We start from the raw sequence: 24336 nt of genomic DNA on the forward strand, positions 1-24336 counted from the left end.
TGGCATTTTACAGAGAGGTTCTTCTAAATATTATATGTACAACTGAGTAAAATTGAAATTCAAAGTTATTTATGAATTCATTGTAGTAACATTGTTGACATATGATAAGTACACATTTGCCCCAAGCACTACTTTAGGTGAAATAACTGAAAATGTGGAGGGAGAACATACCTTGGAGTCTTGCTAGTTTTCTCTTCAGGAGGAAATGACATCATGTGGAGCAGGTCATGTGATTTGGAAAACACACTCTTCCTTGAGGGGTGTATTTGCTATGGGTAACTTAGATGACAGCGACTTCTCGGACACATATTCAATTTGTCAATTTCTATTGAAAATGTGACATATTGCCCAAAAAGACACATTGTTCAAAATTACCTCAACTTAATGTAAATAATATAATTAAAACTGTTTTTGAATAAGTTTTTAAAATGTTTTTTTAGGTAATGAGATTGTGGTTGCAATTCATTTCGGACGGTTATTTAGTTGACATTTTAGGGATATCTAGTAAATTTTTATAAATAAATGATTATTTCCATAATAATTAACTATGGAATTTGTAAAGACAAGATCATGAAGAACACTGAAGACTTTTAAAATTTTATTTTAATAAGCATGTTTGCGAGATAAATCTCATGGACATGAAATCTCCCTCAATTATATATTGACCCTTCTAATATAATATTTGATAGCGATTTTGTGGGGGGGGGGATCCATGGCAGGGGGGCATTTCAGCGCATAACACGTGTTACAAAAAACTATTTAGCTCGCTCTTTTTCTATTTCATCAACCAATCGAAGGGCTTGTGATCAGTGTTTCTACTGTCGATGCATATCGCCTTTTAAACCAACGCACGAGCGCGCAATAATCCTAGACAACTCAATCCAGATATACTAATCATCAACAACAGGTTTGCCGAAGAACCGACTTAGCCAGATCGTAATTAGCACGATGATCTCATCTTAGATGTGTCAATTCATCTCGGATGTGTCAAGCGACGTATGAAGAACAGACCCCTTGACTATCCAGTCAGTGTTTTGTTAGGAATATGTTGAGTAAAGTGCTCTAGTGTTTATAGAATGTTTAATGGAGTCTGTTATGTAATGCTAACTCTCGCTAGCTTCCTCATGTGTCTATGGGACTCTCTGTTATTAGCTGGAGCTCTGTGTTAGCACGGAATGCTAATCTGTGAAGCAGCAGATCTGCACATGGATTTGCTGCTACCAGTGGAGTTAAATGAGCTTTAAATAGCAGAACAAAGACAGTTTGGATAATACTGTATGTTCTTTCATCTGTATGTTGGAATAAGAGAAGCACATGGACTGTGTAAAACTGCTCTTATTGTGAAACTGTCAATATGTGAACTGTAGAAGGTTATGGAGAGACACAATGTTGAGAATGTAGTCAGAGTTCATACTGTACACAATCTATGTGGAATAGAGCGTGTGGAGTGACGTCACGCCGCACGTCATTTCCGTCTCTGCGCCATTGTTGGTGGATGAGGCGCCTGTATGTGTAGGGGAAGTTGTTGAGGAGCTCGATTTCAGGAAACCAAAATGATTTTGAATGATAAATTCAACATTTACATTATTTCATAATGTATTTACAATCTCACTTTGGCTGGAGCCTGGTCATTCTGGTTGCACACACACACACACACACACACACACACACTATGTAACTGTTGATAATAATCATTTCTTAAAATAATGATGTGGATTTTAGTAGCATATTTCATCCACTAGATGGCAGAAAATTACCTCAGTTTAGGGAAACTTTTTGTTGCAGCTGATTAATAATAAGAAGCAGAATTATTGTTATTATTAATAATAAAATAGCAAATACTATAATTTTAGAGTTATCACTAACTATGAAAGAAAAAATGCCATGATATATGAACCCATGAATAATAGTGTTTATATCTGGAGTTATGATGTGTGTAATGTTGGTGTTAATGTAAGTCCTCATCATGTGTTTAATTCTGATTTATTTTAAAATAATGTAAATGTTTTTATTATGTGAGTTTGTGTATTTATCTGTGTTTTTCTGAGAATAGAATAGAATCTTTATTGTTATTGTACAAGAACAGTGACATTTGATTTGCAATTCCAAAAAAGTCCTAAAATAAAGAAAATAAAAACATAAACATGGTGCAGTAGAGCAGGGGTCCGTTCTTCGTACGTCGCTAACTCAGTTAGCTGGATTTGATTGTTGTGGATTTGTCCTGATCTTGGATTGTTTCGTTCTTCGATGCGCTTCTCGCATTTGTTGTCATAGCAACATATCCGTAAGCTTGAACCTGCTCGGGAGCAGGTTTATTTCATGTAAACAGGATGTAGCCTGCGCTCCTGGCGGGTTATGATTGGTTGAAATGGCGAGATCACATCTGATTGGTTAAAGAGCACGACTGACTCACGTGGAAAAAGAAAAGTATATGCCCCCTGCCATGGACTCTCCGTTCTTCGTACAACGCTTGACACATTTGAGATGAACTGACACATCTAAGATGAGATCATCGTGCTAATTACGTTCTGGCTAAGTCGGTTCTTCGGCACACCTGTTGTTGATGATTAGTATATCTGGATTGAGTTGTCTAGGATTATTGCGCGCTCGTGCGTTGGTTTAAGAGGCGATATGCATCGACAGTAGAAGCACTGATCACAAGCCCTTCGATTGGTTGATGAAATAGAAAAAGAGCGAGCTAAATAGTTTTTTGTAACGTGTTATGCGCTGAAATGCCCCCCTGCCATGGATCCCCCCCCCACATAATCGCTATCAAATATGATATTAGAACATAAATTCATAGGTTAATGGTTTACAAATTACATGAGACAATAAAATAAAATGAGCAATATGAAAATAAATACGTTGTATATGAAAATAGAAATATTAATATTTTTTTCAAATACAACATGTATACTTTTATATTGTTTATTTTATAATAAAATTAGTTTCGTCCAATTTATCATTATAAAATATTTATTTTTAATATATTTAAATATTTATTTGCATATTTTTATGACAAACCCCTGAAAAATAAATGTGTTACAAAATAAACATTATACAAGAATTTCTATTAATGGTCTTGATGACTGTCTCGTGCCTAGGGTTTATTATAATAGTAATATCATATTTGATAATAATAAACCTATGAATTTATGGTCATATATAATATTTGATAGCGATTATGTGTGTGGGGCGGGGGGGTATGGGTAGTCCATAACAGGGGGGCATATACTTTTCTTTTCCCACAGTCCATGTCAGTCGTGGTCTTTAACCAATCAGATGTGATCTCGCCATTTCAACCAATCATAACCCGCCAGGAGCGCAGGCTAAATCCTGTTTACATGAAATAAACCTGCAGGTTCAAGCTTACGGACATGTTGCTATGACAACAAACGCGGGAAGCGCATCGAAGAACGAAACAATCCAAGATCAGGACAAAATCCACAACAATCAAATCCAGCTAACTGAGTTAGCGACTTACGAAGAACGGACCCCAGTATACACTTGTGTGATATTAATTTTTTCCCTGCATGTGATTTACTCAACTCAAACACAGATCATCACAATATACAAAAATAATAAACATTAAAACACTTTCATTTCATTAATTGTATAAAAATAGATGATTGTTACACAATAGGAGAAAAAGCGAATAAAACTCTGCATAATGCAAAATATTGAATTGTTCTCATTCTGCGAGGCTAAAAATTCACCTTTACTTGTATATTGTTTATTAAGTTGTAACATTAAAATTAACGAGCCGTCACTCATTAAAAAGTGAGAATATTGAATAAAACCTGAGATCACGAAACAAACATCTGAGAATATTAAAGAAATATTAGATTATTAAACAAAATCCTGAGAATAAGGAAAGAAATTGGTGAGTTTGAAGGAAACCTGAGAATTTCACATGAAAATCTGAGAATCCGTAATGAAACTTCCAACATACACAGCTCCCTAATAGAGACTGCAACAAAACATTCATTTCAATGATATGTTTTATAGTTAAACACACAGCATGAAACCTAGACGTATATATTGCTTGCATATTGTTTACAAAGACAAGATATTCAGATGAATTGTCAGAAATGTGTTGTAAAAGGAAAGCTGGAAACATTTGGTTCAGTAATAATGGAGCTGATTTAACTCTCCCTAATCTATTTGCTAATAACAAGGTGAGAAAATGAACATGGTTCAGAATGCATGAAATTATTGGAAGTAGAATCAAATCATTGTTTGTGTTTATAAAAGTTAAAATGTAATTTCCTGAGAAAAGGCCTTTGGGGGCGTGTCTCAGTCACATGGTCCCTGTCTTTCTGAGATTTCTCCTCCACCTCATCATATTCTGTAAAATAAACACATTTACCTCTTTAATATCTCCTTTGTATTGGATTAATAGTCATTGTTTTGTAAAACCTTCAAATACAGTAAATGATGCACTATGTAGGATTTCTTTGATCTTTAAACAATAAATGAAGAGAATAGAGGACATTTATCAGATGAGTTTTCTTAATATTAACACAGGCCATGTGTATAAGATGTGATAGAGATGTCCATCAAATTTCACATCATTTTACAAACTGATTCAACTGTAGAAATGCTACAAAACAATAATACATTTTATATAGTATTACATTTCTATTTTCCTGTTAAATGTTTGGAATAAATAGATTCCAGTCCTTACAAGATTGTGTTTATAAAAATGTGGAAGTAAAAGAGCCATAAATATACAGGTCTTATCTAAAGTGTGTAATAAATCTGGCTGCACTTGTTAAATGACAGAACAGAGAGAACATTTGTTCTAAAAACTCTTCTGAAAGTTGATATTTATTATATACCATATATAATCTAATCATATATAATCTAATCTTTGACTTTGCTGCCTGTGCACTTATGTACATTACAGAATAAACAAGAAGTCACTCACCTTCTGTCTCTCCTCCATCCTGTTCCTCAGTGATGACATCATCATAATCTTCTGGATTGTCTAATCAACAAATAAATGAAGAAGTAATAAACCAGTGTGTGTGTTGATCTTATAGTAAAATACTGAGTTACTGAGTAGAACACGATGTTTATATGAAAAATAAAGATAACAGAAATAATTTAATTTTTACTGCAGTAAGAGGAGAAGAAATTATATCACTCTTTATAAGATGGAATTTTAGCTTTTATCTACATGCTTATTTATTAATTAATAAATTCATGTTTGTATTTATTTTTTGTACAAATAATATAAATAGTATAAATGCATTTTAAGGCAACATTCTTAATTTGTTTAGTTGTAGATTGTGATGTTAAAATCAAACAGCCAAGATTTAATTTTTATGTCCTCATCACTTTCAGATTAATTGGAAAACTAATGCAATAATGCTTTCAATTAATTTAAGATTTATATATAAATTAAAACTTTCTCTTCCATGTGACCACTAGGTCCTGTTCACATTAAATTAATAAATGCATAAATTTATTAATTATTTAATGAAGTACATTTTATATAATTATTTTTGTTATATTACACACAAATTATTTTATATAGAACATTAAATTATTTTTTTATATTTAAATACTTTTCAATTGATAAGTAAAATATTTACTATTAATATTTTATTACTATTATTACTAAATACTTAATACTAATATTACATGAGTGTAAGTGCTATATGTACATATATGGAGCTCATGTGTACTTCCCTTCCTCTGTTGCAGTACCACTCTGGGCCAGTAGGGGCGCTTTTCATATGAATCTAATCTAAGAGCCTGAAATCTTAACAATTTATAACTTGTTGCTTCTTTTGATCAGCATTTTTTAAAATCAGTTTGGATTTGCTTAAGTGGTACTTTTGTAGAAATAATGATTATATGTTACAGGAAACAGATTAAATAAAGAAAAACATTAAAGATTTAATTGAATTCATTATTGTTTACCAATATTAATATACATTTTTTTATATTTTTGCTGCATTGTTAGCTGAATTTTTAGATGAGGGACACTAATTTCAATAATTAAATGATAGAAAATCCTATTTTAAGAATTATAAGATAAAATAATAGAGAGATGTAATTTTTGTTTAATTACATAAACTTCCATTACTTGGGATTGTTTTAGATGTGGGTGTGACTTGTATATGAAAATAAATAAATATATCATGGGTAAGTTAAAAAGCTTAATTAAACTTTACATTAAAAAGAAAGTCGTGTGTGATTATTTAAACTGAAATGCATGAATTAATTCCCCACATTATGAATTGTTGAGTTCTTTTAGATGTGAGTGTGACTTCTGTCAAATGCAGCAGACGAGATGTTGATGTTAATCAGCATTTAGCGTCTCAGCACTGTGAGCTCTTGGAGCTACACTTTACTACACTTATAGCAAGACTTTTTTGTTGTGTGTTTGTTTTTCATCAGTTAATGTGGAGCGTCTGCTGTACACGTCCCTGTGGATGAGCTGTTACTATAGAAACCATAATGTAGTGGAACGAGTGCATTAATATAAACCTGTGATTTACAGCTGCAGTATGTCAGAGCTGCTGTTATAGAAAATTAATCAACATCAATCAGAATACAGAATTCAGCAGCACATTGTTTAAAGTTTATTAGAGAAATGTTTAAGGGGATTTTTTTTAATAACAGAGAAACTCCCTGACCTGTGGTGATGTTTGTGTTTGTTTCAGCCGTAACTGCATCATCATAGTTCTCGGACACGTCCTCTGTCAGAATGTAGAGATAAAAGCTATTAAATCCACATGAATGTCATTAATGATCATTTGGATGCTTGTGGATGCAACACTGTCCCATTATTATCATACCTGTCAGTATAACTGACTTCTGATCAGCTGTAATGGCCTCATCATAATTCTCCACTTCATCCTCTACACCAAAACACACAGAGATTTAAAGAGATTTAAAGTTTACTGAAGTGACAGTTTGTACACTGTGTGTGTGTGTGTGCTCTCTAAAACAAATCCCAAAACAGAAGCACACCCTCCACGTTATCAGCGATGGGTCCAGCAGTGACGGCATCATCGTAGTCCTCTGGTGGCTCAACTCTTCCTGTATCACCTAAATGAAATAAAAGCAGAGGCTCTGTACAAACAGCTCCATCACATTCTGACCTCATGGTTTAATGTCAAGTCACTCAATTTATCTGATCAGTTAACAACTGCACCCACTTATGAAGTCACTGGTGTCGATGACATCATCATAATACTCAGCCTTTTCTCCAATCCCAGACTTTACTGGAAAAAGAAGAGTTTGTGTGTTTGGGCTTTAAACACATTTATACTCAATAAAATCCTCATCCAAAGAAGCTTTGATAAATGTGATGAGAGGGATTTCAGAAGCTTAAAGTAAGATAAGGTTGATTGTGAGATCTCATGTGTCAGCATTAAAACACTGGAGTTACTGTAATTCTTCTATACAATACATCATAATCACGTCTCAGAAAGGACACATTTAGTCATTTCTCATCTTTAATTGCAATTCGAATATCTTTCAGTTAATGGAGTCAGACAAACTCACACTCTGGCCTTTTTTACCTGAGAGAAGCTCATCATCCACATGCTCATACCCAGAATGCTGTTCTTCAGAGAGGAGACTTCCTGTTAGAGGAGAGCAGGACAGGCATCAGACACACACACACACACACACACACACTCATGAACTCTGATTCAGGAAAACACACATTATAAAGTGTTTGAACATATGTCAAATAAGGTACATGTCACATAAACACACACACACACACACACACACACACACACACACACACACCGGGTGTAAGGCAGGGGGGGCGGTGGAGGGGGGATGCACCTGCACAGGAAAGCCTGCACTCTTGCATGCACGCTCACACACACACACACACACACACACACACACACACACACACACACACACAGAGAGAGGCCTTTTTCAGACGTATGATATTTAACATTTGGAGTTTTATCAGTTCATAACAGTCTTTCTGTCCAGTGGCCACATTGGCAGATATTTATCTCTCTATTTATCTCTCTATTTATCTCTCTATTTATCTCTCTATGCGCTACTTGCACACCTACTTCCGCGTTCTTTTTAATAGGACTCAGTCAGTTCCGGTTTAGCAATAGCTACGTTCTACACCCGCCGTCTCCAGGATCTCCCACGGATTAACGTTACTGATGTGCATCGTATTTGCAAAACAACCATATTATATAAAAACTTATTAAAGTCAAAGTCAACTTTATTGTCAATTCTGCCACATGTACAGAACATACAGAGAACTGAAATTGCGTTACTCTCAGACCCTTGGTGGATAACAGATAACATTAAATACATAAAGTAGAATTTTAAAAATACAAAGAAAAATATGAATAAATACAATTATACATATAATATTAAAAAAACAAATACAATATACAAGTAAGGGCAGATGGCAGAGAGTGCAAACCAGACAGAGTAGTGCAAATGCAGACATACTGTATAGTGCAAATAGCGCTTGTAATTATGATAAAGTGATGGAGAGCAGCCCTGTAACAGACAAGAGTCTTATGAGGTAGACTAAGAGTAGTATATATAGATAACACATTGTAAATACCACCCTGTACTGTGTTCTGTAAATGTACAGTCACGCTGAACGTGTAGCTCTTGTAGCTGTTTTTTCCACTTTATTAGAAAGTTCTTCTATTTTAACACATACCAGGTCTAATAATGAAGGCTCAGGAATGCTTCAGTAATTATGATCCATCGTTACATCCATGGGTATGGGTTCGACGGATACCACTCACTGGACAGTGACGCTTTAACGGCGTGATCAGTCCAGGCAAAAAGCACTGGTACAGCGCCAGTTACTCACTTTTTTTATGCCTCTGGTGTTTACGGTTCAATAATCTGATCACTGCTAAAATGTTTACTGCAAACCGTAGAATTACTGGTAGGACAAAAATCGTCTCTGCGTATGTTCACAAGCCACCGTTTTCTAAGGTCCACATCTGAAGGAAAACTGTGAAAACTTGAAGTTCCGTTGAACTTTGCAGAAGATGTACACAGCGGAACACAACAGTGTACCTTGTATACCTTCTGCTGTCTCTGAAATCTATAAACACACTTTTTTCTAAACATTTCCTCCAAACTCCAAAACAATGGCCGACAAACCGGAACTCAGCGAGCCCTATCACTTCAAAGCAGAACTACGTAACAAGTCTGCGTGTAAGTAGTGTATTTATCTTTTTCTTTCTTTCTGGCGGTGCTGAAGGTGAGTTCCCCCAGGACACCATACACACTAGAACCTCCTCTGTTTGAGTATCTATACTTTACTGGAGTAATTATTTTTCAGCCGACTTTTTACTTCTACTCCTTACATTTTCACACAATTATCTGTACTTTCTACTCCTTATATTTAAAAAATAGTCCCCTATTTTATTTCAGCTTGTCATTCAAAAAACAAACAAAAAAAAAAACATCCGGATAAATCGCGCCATCCGGATGGAGCGAATTTGATTGTGGTTGGATGAGAAGTATAAACATACCATTCCGACACCCTACTGGTTGGTACGCAATCCATCGCACCTGCACCTGCACATGACGTCACGTCACACACTCCACCAGGGACGTTAGAATAAAATAGCATTTTCGGTTGATAAGGTTGTGATAAGTAGACAAAGATGGCCATGATAGAGACTCAAGATTCGAGCGAAATGTCACAACCAAGCACCAACGAGGAAGGGAACAGCACCAGGAAGGGAACAGAATTGATTATATATAAAAAAGTTTTTTTTGATTAATCACTTGGATTAATCCTTCATTCTGACAGCACTAATGTTTATTGTAGACAACCATACAAGGGTAATTGTTACTAAGCCTGCCCTGGGTGCACTAATTTTCCTGTATGTTGCCCTCACAGATTCCTGCAGCTAAGCTTGGATGTACATTTACATTCCAATAAAGGTTACTGATGACACGCCTCTGAAGTTTGACTTTTTGCACCATTAAAATACTTATAGGCAACTAGTTATCATATCTTCTTCTCCATGAAACATGTTAATGCTCAGTAGTACACATATATGGTTCTTTAATGGATTTGCATTGTACTAAAATGCATTCTTTTTCAATTGCCATATACAGAATCCCAAATCACTATGGCCGTTAAAAAATACAACAACAAAACAACAACACATTTTTCTTTTTTTTTTATGAGGTGTTAGTGCAGTATATAGGCCCGTGGCACAGCCTAAGCTTTTATCCTTAATGCTTTTCCCCCCTCACGTTACTTTTACTTTTATATTTTAAGTAGTTTTAAAACCAGTACTTTTACACTTTTACTCGAGTAAAAAGCTTGAGTTGATACTTCAACTTCTAAAGAAGTCTTTTTAAACCCTAGTATATATAAGAGAGAGAGAGAGAGATAGAGTGTGTGTGTGTGTGTGTGTGAGAGAGAGAGAGAGAGACTAAGACTTTACAATGTCCTGAGTAAAATCAGATCAGATTTCTCCCAAACTGCCACACAGCTGGTCACATTTACACCCTACACACACTCACCCAAAAACATATTATTTAAAATAACTCTAAAAAATTGGCCTGTTTTATTGATTTCAGAGTCTTTTGACTTCATTAGACACCGAGGCCTGTTCTATAGAGTGGTAGAGAGAGGTGTAGGGGGGAAATCATATGATCTCATTAAGTCCATGTCTACAGGAGACGAGTGTGGAATAAGAATTATCAACAAACAAACACGTTTCATCTCTCAGGAGCGCGGAGTGCCACAGGGCTGTAGTATAGTGCTTATATATATATATATATATATATATATATAAAATAATGTTGGACTTAAACTACAGCCCTGTGGCACTCCGCCCTAACCCTAAAATATCTGGCCTTAAACACACAGTACAGACACTACAGATTATCTGAGCACGGTGACTGACCCGAAGCTAAGAACGAGGCAGGGGACTGACTGAAGCTCTCCCACTCAGTTGTACGAGATGGGGAGAGAGCGGATGAGATGGACATCACCTCAGGTCTCCTGCAGGAACCCCGGGGCACGTGCCCCAGTACTGATCTGCTGAGCCCCAGTAACATCTCACATTCAACTTTTAACAAGATCCTAGATTTGGATTCAGTGGATTCATTTAGACTGATAATAATGTGAAGGATCTTTTTATCCACAATGTCAAAGCAACACGGTTTAACTCACAATACAAGCTGAGACGGACCATGTGATCAGGTCGTTACACCACGGTGTGTGTGTGTGTGTGTGTGTTCACTTAATCATATATCTGTGCTTAAAACAAGTATTGATTCATCACACGACAACGGGAGTAAGTTTAATAAATAATAATAATAGTAATAATAATAATAATAATAATAATAATAATGCAGCTGTCATCACTTTATAAGTGTAATATCATGTATGTAATAAAATAGACTTTAATCACACTTGTGTTTATTAACTTGTGTTATTATTCTGCTTGACTACATAAAATTGCATTTTATATATGAAGGTTATGAGAATTATTTTGTTTTGTTCCAATTGATTGGAAAAGTTAGAAAAGTTTTAAAGCAAGAGAGTTTTTATTTATTAATTATTTTTTGTCAGCGTTCTGAAGGGGAGATTTGCCACACACACTAGATCCGGCACTGAGACAGAATTCTGCTGATAAACATCTATTAACAGTTCTGATTTAGTGCAAGTGTGTGTGTGTGTGTGTGTGAGAGAGAGCTTTCCTGTGCAGGTGCATCCCCCTCTATCTGCCTTACGCCGTTTTTTGAGTGTGTGTGTGTGTGTGTGTGTGTGTGAGTGTCCATCTGTGTTCATGCAACATATATTTTACTGGACGGATGTTCAGAAAGGTGAGTCCTCATAAACCATGGTGATTATTAAATGTCCCCATAAACACTTTATACTGAATGTGTGTATTAAGGACAGCTGTGTGTGTAACAGGCCACATATTATTACACTCTAAAAAATGATTCTGTGGCCTTGTAAATTTCACAGTTATAAAAAAGTTATGTTACCTTAATAAAATCTCTAAAAGTCACATACATGATTGTTTGAGTTAGACAAATCAAAATAAATGCCTAAAAAAACAATTATTCATTTTGTCTTAAATTTACACTATAATTTAAGTTTACTTCACTAGTAAAAATCAGTATTTGACTAACTGAATTATATTTTTAACATGCACTTAATATTTTTTGATACATTTCAATCAAAATATCTGTTAATGGAGTAATTGTACTGATTAGTTTCAAGAACTACAATTATAAATTATTCCAACTCAATATTCTTTATTTTTAACAACAAAAACTTAAATAATTGAGTAAATTGCCCTGTGCAAGTGCTCATGGGAAGTCTGGTGTAACATCAGAGACAAGAAGGCTGTGAGGATGTGAGAATGGACATGAAGCACCTGGAACATTCTGGAACATTCCTTACAAATCCTGGTGAGTAAACAGCTAACACAAGTTACTGTAATAATGACTCTGTCTGCCTGCACACACAACTTTATAGGGTGTGAGTTACTGTTCTGAATCCTGTCACAGCCGAGCTCCAGAGCTAACGATAGCTAGCAACAGGCCAGTCCTGGGGTTCATAGTGATTTAGCTTGTTTGTTCCAACCACCAAACTGCTCAGCTAAAGCGCGTTTAATACAGACACTTAAACTCTGGTGTAAAAGGAGAGATTTAACACCGAGCAGCAGCGCGTGCATGTCCGGGTTTTTTCCGGGTTTCTCTGTGTAACCGGCGGCGGTTGTGCCGCAATATTTGAATTTCTCCCGCCAAATGCGGTGATTTTGCGCAGCCAACCGCCACTGTGGCGAGGATATAAAACTAGCATGTTCAAATAATTACCGCATGTGTAACATTACACACTGAACCGCGAGTCTGCTCGGTCACTCCGACACTTTAAGGAAGAAACTCAGAACAAATCCGGTTTAAACAGCAGAAATGAGGTGCAGTGTCCGGACACTGGTACTGTTTTATCCGTTACTGTATATGAGTATTTTTATCATGATTTAACACTGAGCACGCAGCGGCAGATGTTATAAAATAAATGTGCTAAGTACTGTACTAATAACTAAAGCTATGAAATATAAAGATTTAGTGAAAATACAACATTTCTCTCAGAATTAGAATTGGGAGAAAGTAATATGAAATTAAAATATTGAAGTGAAACATTATGTATGTTCTGATATGTAAGTAAAATAACCTAAAACTGATTGATTTTGTGTGAGTGTGTGTTTGTGTGAAACATGTTATATATTTTCTATATCTCTTTCACAGCACCAACACCACTAATGAAGAGAAGTTGAATAGAGATAAAACAGGAGGTAAATGTCAACTTTTTTAAATGTTACAGAAGTATTAAATGTGTAACCATTGAATCAAAGATAGAAATATACTATTAGTCCAAAAAGTTTGTATTTGAACGGAAGTACTATTTTACCAGTCTGGTAGACTTTATATTAACAGTCACACTTGTACTTACTTGTATACTATTGTTCCTTTTTCAGGTGCCAGTTTATGGGATGGCGGTGTAAACTGTGTGCATTTGTCGTATCATCAAAAGGAATTTCGATCATTACCGAGTGAAGCATGGTACTGTTGGTCATGGATATTTAGTGTCCTGTCTTCATTTAGACTGTCATTGCTTCTTTAAGACCTGAGAAGGTCTGCACACACATTTGTATGGATCCCACAGTTTGCAGGAAACTGAAGTGTGAAGGTGTACAATCTTTCAGATGTAAAATGTGACTTATTAGATTCTAATACAAAAGTCTACTTTCCATGTGTTAACTGTATAATACTTGTGGCAGGAGTATTGTTTCTGAAACTGTTTACTAATAACATAAATTCAGCTCTTTGTTTATGATCTTGTTACATGTCATTTGCAAAGTAAACCAGGTTGAGTTTAGACTTCATGTCTTGTCAAATTTGGCAAATAAATGTTTAATTAAAATGAAAATGTGTGTATTGTTTCTTTCATTCAGTTAAAATATTTAGTAAATGTAGCACATTTGTTTATTAAATAATAGTATAATTTTCAGTATCTTCTACCTTCCATTTCAATTATATCTACTCAATTATTTTACTCATTTTCACTTTACATTAACTTCTAATTTTCATTACATTTACTCAATTTTGTACATCATTGTACTAAATATAGTTATTCAGGTCTGCTTAATTTTTTTACTGACTTGTACTCAATTAATGAAGTATATTTTACATGATTTTTATATTTTTTTATATTTACTCAATATTTTTAAGTGTAAAAATGTTTCACCAAAAAAATTGAGTACAGCACAGTTTTATTTTTTAGAGTGTAATGCTGTGGAAGAATATTGTCAGACATTGTGCAGGATGAGATGTGCGTGTTTAAAATCCACAGAACAAGAGGAGCTTCATTCACTCTGAGCTTTTCAGTACACTTTCACATTAAACTAAACTAAAGCATCTTAACTCGGGTAGAGAGAATTTGTGTGTGTGTGTGTGTGTAAGAGTATGAAACTATACACTACAGTAAATACTCACAGTATTATAAATGACCTGAGGTTTATTCCGTAGTGTGAGTGATTTTATTAATTACAATGTTGTAAAAAGTTAGATGTGTGTTTATGTTCTCGCTATTGCCTGCAGTGGGGCTTCCTGTGGGGAGACCTGAGGTGATGTCCAATAGCCCCGCCCCTCCCCACCTTGTCCTTCTGAGTGACATTCAGTCCCCTCCCCCAGAATATTGAATCAGGGCACCAATGATATTAATTGACCCACAATGTGACATGAAAAGTCTGATGTGCAAATGAGTGACAGAAAACTGTTTGTGTAAATGTTATCATCCCTCTACATTTTTATTTGCTTTTTTCACCACACACTCTGTCCTGCCCCCCTGTAAGACGCCCCCCTGCCCATGACTGCCCATGTCACCAATATCTAAATCCTCCACTGACCACATGTACTCTAACTGCACATTTCCTCTCACACACATTTCACTTATTTTTATTAATATTTTTGTAAATAAATGAATCAGACTGGATTTGGGGTAAAATCTTGCTTTAATCACTGAGTTTGCATTGAGGGGTGTATTTAGTATTGAGTGATTTGATCATTTGCATGCAGTGAATTTCAGCTCCAAGTTTAAATGGAATACAATAAGTGTGATGTAGAACAGTCCACATATCACTCACCTCTTTGAGTGGAGCTCGTGATTCTTCTAGTGATGTATCTGTGGTTGATCTCCTCATAGACTGCCTCAGGCTGAGTCTTACGCCTCGTCTTAGAGACAACTGGGAGTGCAGAATAATAATAATAATAATAATAATAATAACTGGTGTTGTAGAGAAAATAAACTGTGTGAATGTGTGGTACCTCTCCTGAGCACTCTGTTCTGGTAAAACAGTACCACCAGAAGCACTAAGGCCAGGAAGAGCAGCGTTCCTAACACAAAGAGAACCAGTGGAGGGGTGGGTGGGGTATTTGGAGCGCCTCTTCCTGAAGTCAAAAACACAGAAGAGGATCTTGATAAGAAAAAAAATGGTGAACAGTATCAAATATTGTATTGTAACAAATATACATACCTGATGTGGTGGTGGTGGTTGTAGTGCTGGTGGTGGGTGTAGTAGTGGACACTGTGGATATGTCTGTATTTGCAGAAAAAACTAATGCATTAAAAATAAACTCTCACTATATCAGGTTTCTGACATGCTGAGCTTTCAGGCTAATATCTGAGATTATGAATAAAAGTTATCAAGTCTTAACCCTATGAGAAAAGTGTAGTGAGTGAAGAGAGAAAGCTGAAAAGTTAGCACACCTCTCTGATCTGCACAGGTGACTCGAGCATGAGAGCAGTCAGTGTGTTTCTTCAGGGAATGATGACAGTCCCACAGGTGAATCTCATCCCCTCGACACTTCACTCTGTTCAGCCAGATAGTCCCTTCACCAGGACCAAAGCTAACATTCCTATCAGCACTCAGCGCCGAGCCACAGCCCAGCTGTCTGCACACCACCTGAGCGTTCCTGATGTTCCACTGATCATCACAAACGGAGCCCCACGTAGCGTTATGATACACCTCCAACCTCCCAGAGCAGCTTCCCTTTCCTCCACTCAGCCTGAGAGACCAGTGTTCTACATCACACACATCACACATGGGTCGAGTTTAACAAAAGTATTTTATATAAAGATTTTCATACCAACAATTTATAAACATTCTGAAAATATAACCGGTTAGAAATTATTTAATTTCCCTTCTGATGAAATGATTTAAAGCAGAAAGATGAGCTTTGGGTTCAATTTACTGTCTTTACATCTGTTGCTTTGATTTTCATAAAATGTGATGGAGAGTAATGACCTCAGGATGATTCAATATAGTTCTCTGTATTAAATAAACAAATATAGGAGAAAAAATATCCCCCCTCTGTCAGTAACAAATTTCAAATGAAGAACAGCACTAAAAGCTTTTCCTTATGTTTCCTTACTTGAGCAGTGTTTCTGAGAGGGAAGTGAAGAGCACTTTTCTTGTGTACGTAGAGACTCTTCATCATCTGCAGTAATAAAATACACACATTAATTTAATGTTACACAGCAGGTTTATCTCTCAGAGCAGACTTTTATCAGACTTTTAACGTCATATCTCAGTAACATTAGTTAAACACTATTCACAATGAAACACTGCAGTTTACAGTGGTGTGAAAAACTATTTGCCCCCTTCCTGATTTCTTATTCTTTTGCATGTTTGTCACACAAAATGTTTCTGATCATCAAACACATTTAACTATTAGTCAAAGATAACACAAGTAAACACAAAATGCAGTTTTTAAATGATGGTTTTTATTATTTAGGGAGAAAAAAAATCCAAACCTACATGGCCCTGTGTGAAAAAGTAATTGCCCCCTGAACCTAATAACTGGTTGGGCCACCCTTAGCAGCAATAACTGCAATTAAGCGTTTGCGATAATTTGCAACGAGTCTTTTACAGCGCTCTGGAGGAATTTTGGCCCACTCATCTTTGCAGAATTGTTGTAATTCAGCTTTATTTGAGGGTTTTCTAGCATGAACTGCCTTTTTAAGGTCATGCCACAACATCTCAATAGGATTCAGGTCAGGACTTTGACTAGGCCACTCCAAAGTCTTCATTTTGTTTTTCTTCAGCCATTCAGAGGTGGATTTGCTGGTGTGTTTTGGGTCATTGTCGTGCTGCAGATCGCTTCAGCTTGAGTTGACGAACAGATGGCCGGACATTCTTCTACAGGATTTCACGGATTTCCACAGAATTCATGGTTCCATCTATCACAGCAAGCCTTCCAGGTCCTGAAGCAGCAAAACAACCCCAGACCATCACACTACCACCAGCATATTTTACTGTTGGTATGATGTTCTTTTTCTGAAATGCTGTGTTACTTTCACGCCAGATGTAACGGGACACGCACCTTCCAAAAAGTTCAACTTTTGTCTCGTCGGTCCACAAGATATTTTCCCAAAAGTCTTGGCAATCATTGAGATGTTTTTTAGCAAAATTAAGATGAGCCTTAATGTTCTTTTTGCTTAAAAGTGGTTTGCGCCTTGGAAATCTGCCATGCAGGCCGTTTTTGCCCAGTCTCTTTCTTATGGTGGAGTTGTGAACACTGACCTTAATTGAGGCAAGTGAGGCCTGCAGTTCTTTAGATGTTGTCCTGGGGACTTTTGTGGCCTCTCAGATGAGTTGTCTCTGCGCTCTTGGGGTAATTTTGGTCGGCCGGCCACTCCTGGGAAGGTTCACCACTGTTCCATGTTTTTGCCATTTGTGGATAATGGCTCTCACTGTGGTTTGCTGGAGTCCCAAAGCTTTAGAAATGGCTTTATAACCTTTACCAGACTGATAGATCTCAATTACTTTTGTTCTCATTTGTTCCTGAATTTCTTTGGATCTTGGCATGATGTCTAGCTTTTGAGGTGCTTTTGGTCTACTTCTCTGTGTCAGGTAGCTCCTATTTAAGTGATTTCTTGATTGAAACAGGTGTGGCAGTAATCAGGCCTGGAGGTGACTACAGAAATTGAACTCAGGTGTGATAAACCACAGTTAAGTTATTTTTTAACAAGGGGGGCAATCACTTTTTCACACAGGGCCATGTAGGTTTGGATTTTTTTTCTCCCTAAATAATAAAAACCATCATTTAAAAACTGCATTTTGTGTTCAATTATGTTATCTTTGACTAATAGTTAACGGTTTTCGATGAGCAGAAACATTTAAGTGTGACAAACATGCAAAAGAATAAGAAATCAGGAAGGGGCAAATAGTTTTTTACACCACTGTATATCAATGTACAGAACCAGAGAAGTTTGACTCCACCCACCTGTGCAGGTAATATGAGCCACTTCATTACTATTATCACATCTGTTCTGTCCCCAGGGTGAAGATGGACACTGCCACAGATTAGAGTCGTGTTTCCTACACATCAGATAATACAGCCAGTTAGGAGCAGATTTGACTCTTGCTTCAGTGGGTGACACACTGCCATGTCTTCCACAGTTCAGCTCTCGACACACCATGTTTACTGTTTCATCAGCCATCTGATTGTGACACACATTACCCCAGGTTCCATTGTAGAACACTTCCAGATTCCCCTTACAGCCCTCAGTAAGTCGCATCTCTTTAAACTCTGGGGGGAGAAGAACAACTTACAGTATTAACTTGTCCATATTTAACATGTAACAGGTTGAATCTCAGTCATCACACTGTACCTGAGCACACGACTCCTACGTCCTCCTGGTGTCCACATTCCCCCTCTTCACACAGCTGAGATCTGCAGTTCCACAGGGACGTCTCGTTCCCCTCACACTCCACCTCATTCAGCCATATGGACCCAGTTCCAGGACCAAACCAGGCTGGTATGTGGGTACTGAGGGCCACTCCACACTGCAGCTGTCTGCACACCACCTGCGCATCCTTAATATCCCACGAGTCATCACACACTGTCCCCCACGAGCCGCTGTGGAAAACCTCCAGCCTTCCTGCACAGTCTCCCCCAGAACCAACCAGCCTGATGGACCTAGGGTCTAGGATTTACACACACAAGTATAAATGCTTTATTTCATCAATTATTAAAAATTCTGTGTCAAAAGAATTTTATATCTAAAAATTCAAAACACAATAAAGACCACACTATTCTCTACTTGCTTTGGCACATAAGCATGTTCAGTGACTGGAACATGTATCGGTAGGATGATGTATGGATAACACAAAGAAAAGTGATGGCAGCTGTGCTCAATGTTAAAGCCCCCATTGCCACCTGGGAAAGCCTCCCAGCCACTCGATGTCACTTTGGACTCCTGTCTGCAGGTGCCCAAAAGGAGAGCTGTGACGGGCCGGTTGGCAGAGACAAAGAGGGGAGCCACTTTAAAGAGCTTGTACGAGTTGTTTCCCACACAAGTGCACTCCATTACAAGTTCCATTGAGGGGAAATTAAAACAGTAAGACATTCACAACATTTGTGGCATTAATTTCCAGCTTTGATCATAGTGTATTTTAAGAGCTGATGATGTACATGCCTGCTCATTTCTAGGTGTTGTGCTGCGTACCTGAGCAGGTGATGTACAGCTGTTCCCCAGAGCTGCAGTTGACAGGTTGTGCACTGCTGCAGTTCCCCAGATGAGCTTCACTCCCAGAGCAGCTGAAACCCGTTACACACATTTGTTTGTGTTCAGTGGTGGATGGAGAGGAGCGGTAGTTCAGCACAGAGCCACAGCCCAGCTGTCTGCAGAGCACAGACGCCTCAGACAGACTCCACGAGTCCAGGAGAACTCTCCTCCAGTCCTGCCTGAAATAAATCTCCACCTCCCCCTGACACTCGCTCCCTCCAGACAACCGCACTCGCCCCTCATGAAACGCCATGGATGATCCTGAAGCAGAAAAACATCATTTAAATATTCTAATGAACACTGAGTTTATTTACTAACGTGGTGTAGGTGAGGTTAATATCTCACCATTACAGATGACTCCAGCATCATGTTTATGAAAGCATGCAGCTCGACTCCATGATGAGTTCCCACATTGTGATAGGTGTGTCTCATTACCTTGACAATCAAACACATCAGCCCAGATGTGGCCACTCCCCTCCCCAAACCAGTCCACCTCTACCATGGCCACAGCACTCCCACAATCTAGTTGTGCACAAAGAACATCTGCTGCTCTCATATCCAAGGCTACAGCACAAACAGTGCCCCAGTGACTGAGGTACTGGAGCTCCACTCGACCAGAACAGGAGTCCGGTCCGTTCACCAGCCGGGCCTCTGTGTGACAAACAGTTATGAGTTCAATAAGAGAAACATTAAGAAAAACAACTTAAAACTGATTGACAGGCATGAGGGAAGTTAAATCATGATACTTAACCAGAACATATTAATCCCACATCGTTGTCATGGGAGCAGTTTGAGTGTTTGAGTGAAGATGATGTTTGACAAAAGGCAATCTCAGATTCATTTCTTTTACACTGAAGCTCCTCTGTCCACACCTGCCCCTTCCCTCGGCCAAAAGCAGCTGATCCCAGCACCTTCACAGGAATCCCACAGCCCAGCTCTCGACACACAACCTCTGAATCCTGCTGGTCAAAGTCAGCATCACACACTGTGGACCAGGAACCTCCATGATACACCTCCACTCTCCCAGAGCACTGATGAGGACCATCAGTGAGTCTCGGCATTCTGTGACCTGTGTTTTATTCCATTGTGTAAATATTGTGCATGTTTTAGCAGAAGAGAATATCAAGGAATTATACCAGAATATTTGCTGTAACATCCAACTCTGAAATTTCCTTCTGCTTGAGGAAAAAGGCAGACATGTTGTGGCTGAGTTTCTCTAAAGTGGAATAAAAGGCTTAAAGACTTACTTGGCAGTATAATTGCAGATAAACTTTAAATATATAAGAAATATATTATGTTATATATCCTGTGGATAGATGGACTCAGTTTTTATGCTCCTTATGTTATGGTATTTCAGTGAGGAGGTAACCATCATGTTCCATAAAAATTAAGTAACAGCTGTGTATTAATGTTTTGAGTAAAAAATACTGTTGTTTTGATAATATTGTAAAAAATCAAAGAGACTTGTCTAATCATCAGACATAAAAAAAATATTTTCTGCGGCCTGATAAAATAAATTTAAAGCTGTTCCTCTATTCACTATATCACCATCATCATGACTTGCCAATTGAGTCAGATTTCATCACAGCAGCTTCTACATTTCTGTAGTTTAGTAAAATTTTCCCCCTCGTCTCACTGCAGCTGACTCGGCTAAATCTGCTGTGTTTAGGGTTTTGGTGATTCCTGGCCACATACTTGAAGCTCCACAGTGTGAAATGACTCTTTTTACTCTTTTTTGTGAATGAAACATTTCCACAAATACCCCTTTTCCACTGCTCTGGTTCCCGTGCCGGTTCCCAATTTTGGAACCAGTGCCGCGCTTTTCCGCAGAAAAAAAATTGGTGCCGGTGCCCTAAAATATGCACCGAACCGGTCCCTAAACTCTTTTTTTTTTTTTTTTTTTATTGAAAATTTGCTCAGAAATACAAATGTAACAAAACATATATTAAGGCGAAGAACCAGGGGTTCAAGGATAGCCAAACAGTACACAGCAATAAATAAATCATATAACTAACATAATTTTTCCTCACAACATAAATAATCAGATACAAATTATACAAAAACATCAAAAAGCGAGCATACATTTAAGGTTTTAATTGCCTTTTTGTTATTGGAGGTAGATAAAGATTTAATATAGATTTTAATATCTTATTTGAAAATAAGAAAAATTCGGGGTAACTTTCATAACTTTGCATTTGTGGATAAAAAATTTTGCAAGCAAAATAATTAAATTGCAGAGAAAGTAAATATCTCCATATTTCTTCCGGCCCCTAAACTCTTCTGGTCTAGTTGAGAGAACCCGTGACGTCAAGAGCGGTGGGCGGAGTTATAGGGAGCGTTAGGGGGCAGCGGTGGAAATGTTTTTTTAACATTTACCGGTTCGTTGGCTTATTTTTATCCACAAATAATCGATATCTAATGCTAGATCACTTTCTTACGAGAGTTGCTGATCACGTGCGGTACAAACACGATTTTAACCAGTTTCACTGCCTTTAGACTTTCACCTGGCCGGCTGCAAGCGGCGTTTTTTCCAAGAAGATAATTCTTGGAACACATGCGGCTTTACCACGCGGTTTACCACGGCCTATTGTAACTGTTAAGTTCCTTTAAGACAACATAAGCGATTATGTATCTTAAGATGTGTATGTGACTTAAAATGCCCTATATTAAAGCTAATTCACCGTAAACTAGCAAAATAATAAATGTGACGTCGGTGTTCAGACTTTTCCAGTCTGTTAGGTTTCATAAGGTAAATGTTGTTAATGTTTGCTCATTTGCAGGGAAAATAAAGAGAAATTCTTAGAGTTAAGTCTAAAGACACCGATTAAATAATGGTTTGGAAGTGCAAGTATTGTCCTTTTAGCTGTGAAAAAACATTACAGGCTAAAACACGGAGGTTGTACCAGAACCGAGCCTTTTCCTTGTTTACATCAGGAATGTCTGTGCACCTTTAAATCATTAAATGCACTAAAAGTTCACCTGTCCCGCATTCACACAAAAACTCCAGATCAGCAACAAAGTGCAGATATACCAACTAAGTTTAGTTGTTTGTCGTGTGGATTTACAGAGTCTTGTTCAGAGAGTGACTTTTTCACTCACCTGCATCGTGCACATCTAAAAGTAAATCAAGTCAGGTGCCCTTATGAAGACTGTAATTTTGAAAGCAGTGTTTACTCCACCTTCAAAGTACACAAACAACAGATCTCAAAGAGGTTTAAATCAGAAATTGTTGGTGACAATATTATAAGCCATGACAGTAATGCTTCACAAGAGCAGATGTCGGATGCTGATGATATTGAGGACACAGAAGAGTTGAATGAGGTAACTGAATGTGATCTGCACGATTTAGAAAAACAGCTTAAGCACAACTTGGCATCTTTATTACTAAAGATGCACACTGTTCTGCACATACCAGAGAGTGCAGTGCAAGATGTGATAGAGCAGCTCTGTCAAATCAATAAGCTCTCACAACCACTTGTACAACACAGAGTCAGGGGCATATTTAACAGATATTGTGCTGACATGGATGAGACTGTTATTAAAGAGATTAGTGGTGTGTCAGAAAGTAACATAATGACACATTGTTCCAAAGATGGACCTTTAGGAACTGCCAAAAAAAGAGCAGCCTATGTGCATAGAGAGTTTCCACTGGTAAATCCAATTGAATATGTTGTGGAGAAAGGCAAAAAAAAAAAAACTCTTGCATATGTTCCCATTGTTCCTATGCTACAGAAGTTGCTTAACAAAACTGATGTTTTAGACAAAGCTATGTCAGAAAAAGTGCATGTCCCTCAGGAATTCAGATCATATGCTGATGGGCAATACTTTACTGAAAATCCATTTCTTGCAAAAGATGAGTTCACAATTGCTCTTGTACTTTACATTGATGACTTTGAAGTCGCCAATCCTCTTGGAACATCAAAGCTTAAACACAAGATGTGTGCAGTATATTGGGTTATTGCAAACATACTTTCAAAATATCGGTCAATCCTCAGCTCTATCCAAGGGATATCTATTGTATGTTGCAGCTGACAATCTTGCTGCCCACTCTCTTGCAGGTTTCCTGGAGAGTTTTACTGTCGACAAGTTCTGCAGATTCTGTTTGGCAAGCAGTAGAGACACTCAACAACAAGAGGTATGTTCTGGTTTCTTTCAACTTCGAGACAAAGAGTCCCAAAGAGTGACGTGGGACAAAGAGTCCCACGTCATGACAGGCAGGTGCAGGATATCAGAGAGGACCCTGGAATGACTCGAGCTTATGGTGTAAAAGGAGCATGTCCTTTAACTGAGAATCTTGAGCACTTTCATGTGGTCAGTGGGTACCCTCCTGACATCTTGCATGATATTTTGGAAGGTATTGTTCCAGTTGAATTGTCCCTGTGCCTTACAGACCTGATAGGCAAGACTTATTTCACCCTAGATATGCTGAATCAGGCCATCAGGTGTTTTAAGTACTCATTTAGTGACAAAACAGATCGACCTCAGGTTATTGGAAAGGGATTTTCCAGTAAAGGGACCATTGGTGGAAATGGCCATGAGAACTGGTGTCTCATAAGGCTCCTTTCATTTCTCATTGGTCACTGTGTCCCTGAGGGTGACAACACTTGGGAAATTCTCATGCTGCTCAAAGATATTACTGAGCTAGCTGTAGCACCAAAGCATACAGAAGAGACACTTAACTTTCTGGACTGTAAGATAGCAGAGCACAGGCGCTTACTGCAGTCAACATTTCCGGAGTTTCGTTTAAGGCC

At 37.5% G+C, this 24336-nt stretch overlaps 1 protein-coding gene and 1 long non-coding RNA gene across 2 annotated transcripts in view; one reads left to right on the forward strand and one right to left on the reverse strand.

The window, feature by feature from the left end:
- Positions 1–3912: 3912 nt before the first annotated feature.
- The window catches only part of LOC128533929 (scavenger receptor cysteine-rich type 1 protein M130-like), a 27381-nt gene continuing 6957 nt past the window's right edge, over positions 3913–24336 (reverse strand). Inside the window, exons 2-18 of the mRNA XM_053508165.1 lie at positions 20334–20654; positions 19931–20242; positions 19526–19846; positions 18689–19003; positions 18301–18606; positions 16447–16512; positions 15782–16096; positions 15549–15611; positions 15340–15462; positions 15159–15257; positions 7542–7604; positions 7176–7241; positions 6988–7065; positions 6813–6875; positions 6651–6713; positions 4931–4990; positions 3913–4348 (exon numbers count right to left, since the gene is read on the reverse strand). Of these exons, the coding sequence (XP_053364140.1) occupies positions 4233–4348; positions 4931–4990; positions 6651–6713; positions 6813–6875; positions 6988–7065; positions 7176–7241; positions 7542–7604; positions 15159–15257; positions 15340–15462; positions 15549–15611; positions 15782–16096; positions 16447–16512; positions 18301–18606; positions 18689–19003; positions 19526–19846; positions 19931–20242; positions 20334–20654 (2750 nt within the window). The 3' untranslated portion in view covers positions 3913–4232. The remainder of the gene's footprint in view (positions 4349–4930; positions 4991–6650; positions 6714–6812; positions 6876–6987; positions 7066–7175; positions 7242–7541; positions 7605–15158; positions 15258–15339; positions 15463–15548; positions 15612–15781; positions 16097–16446; positions 16513–18300; positions 18607–18688; positions 19004–19525; positions 19847–19930; positions 20243–20333; positions 20655–24336) is intronic.
- Positions 11943–14042, forward strand: LOC128533956 (uncharacterized). The gene is made up of 3 exons (XR_008361434.1): positions 11943–12929; positions 13261–13307; positions 13491–14042. It is a non-coding gene; the product is annotated as an uncharacterized LOC128533956 (long non-coding RNA).

This window comes from Clarias gariepinus, chromosome 12 (assembly GCF_024256425.1).
Source record: "Clarias gariepinus isolate MV-2021 ecotype Netherlands chromosome 12, CGAR_prim_01v2, whole genome shotgun sequence".
NCBI lineage: Eukaryota > Metazoa > Chordata > Actinopteri > Siluriformes > Clariidae > Clarias > Clarias gariepinus.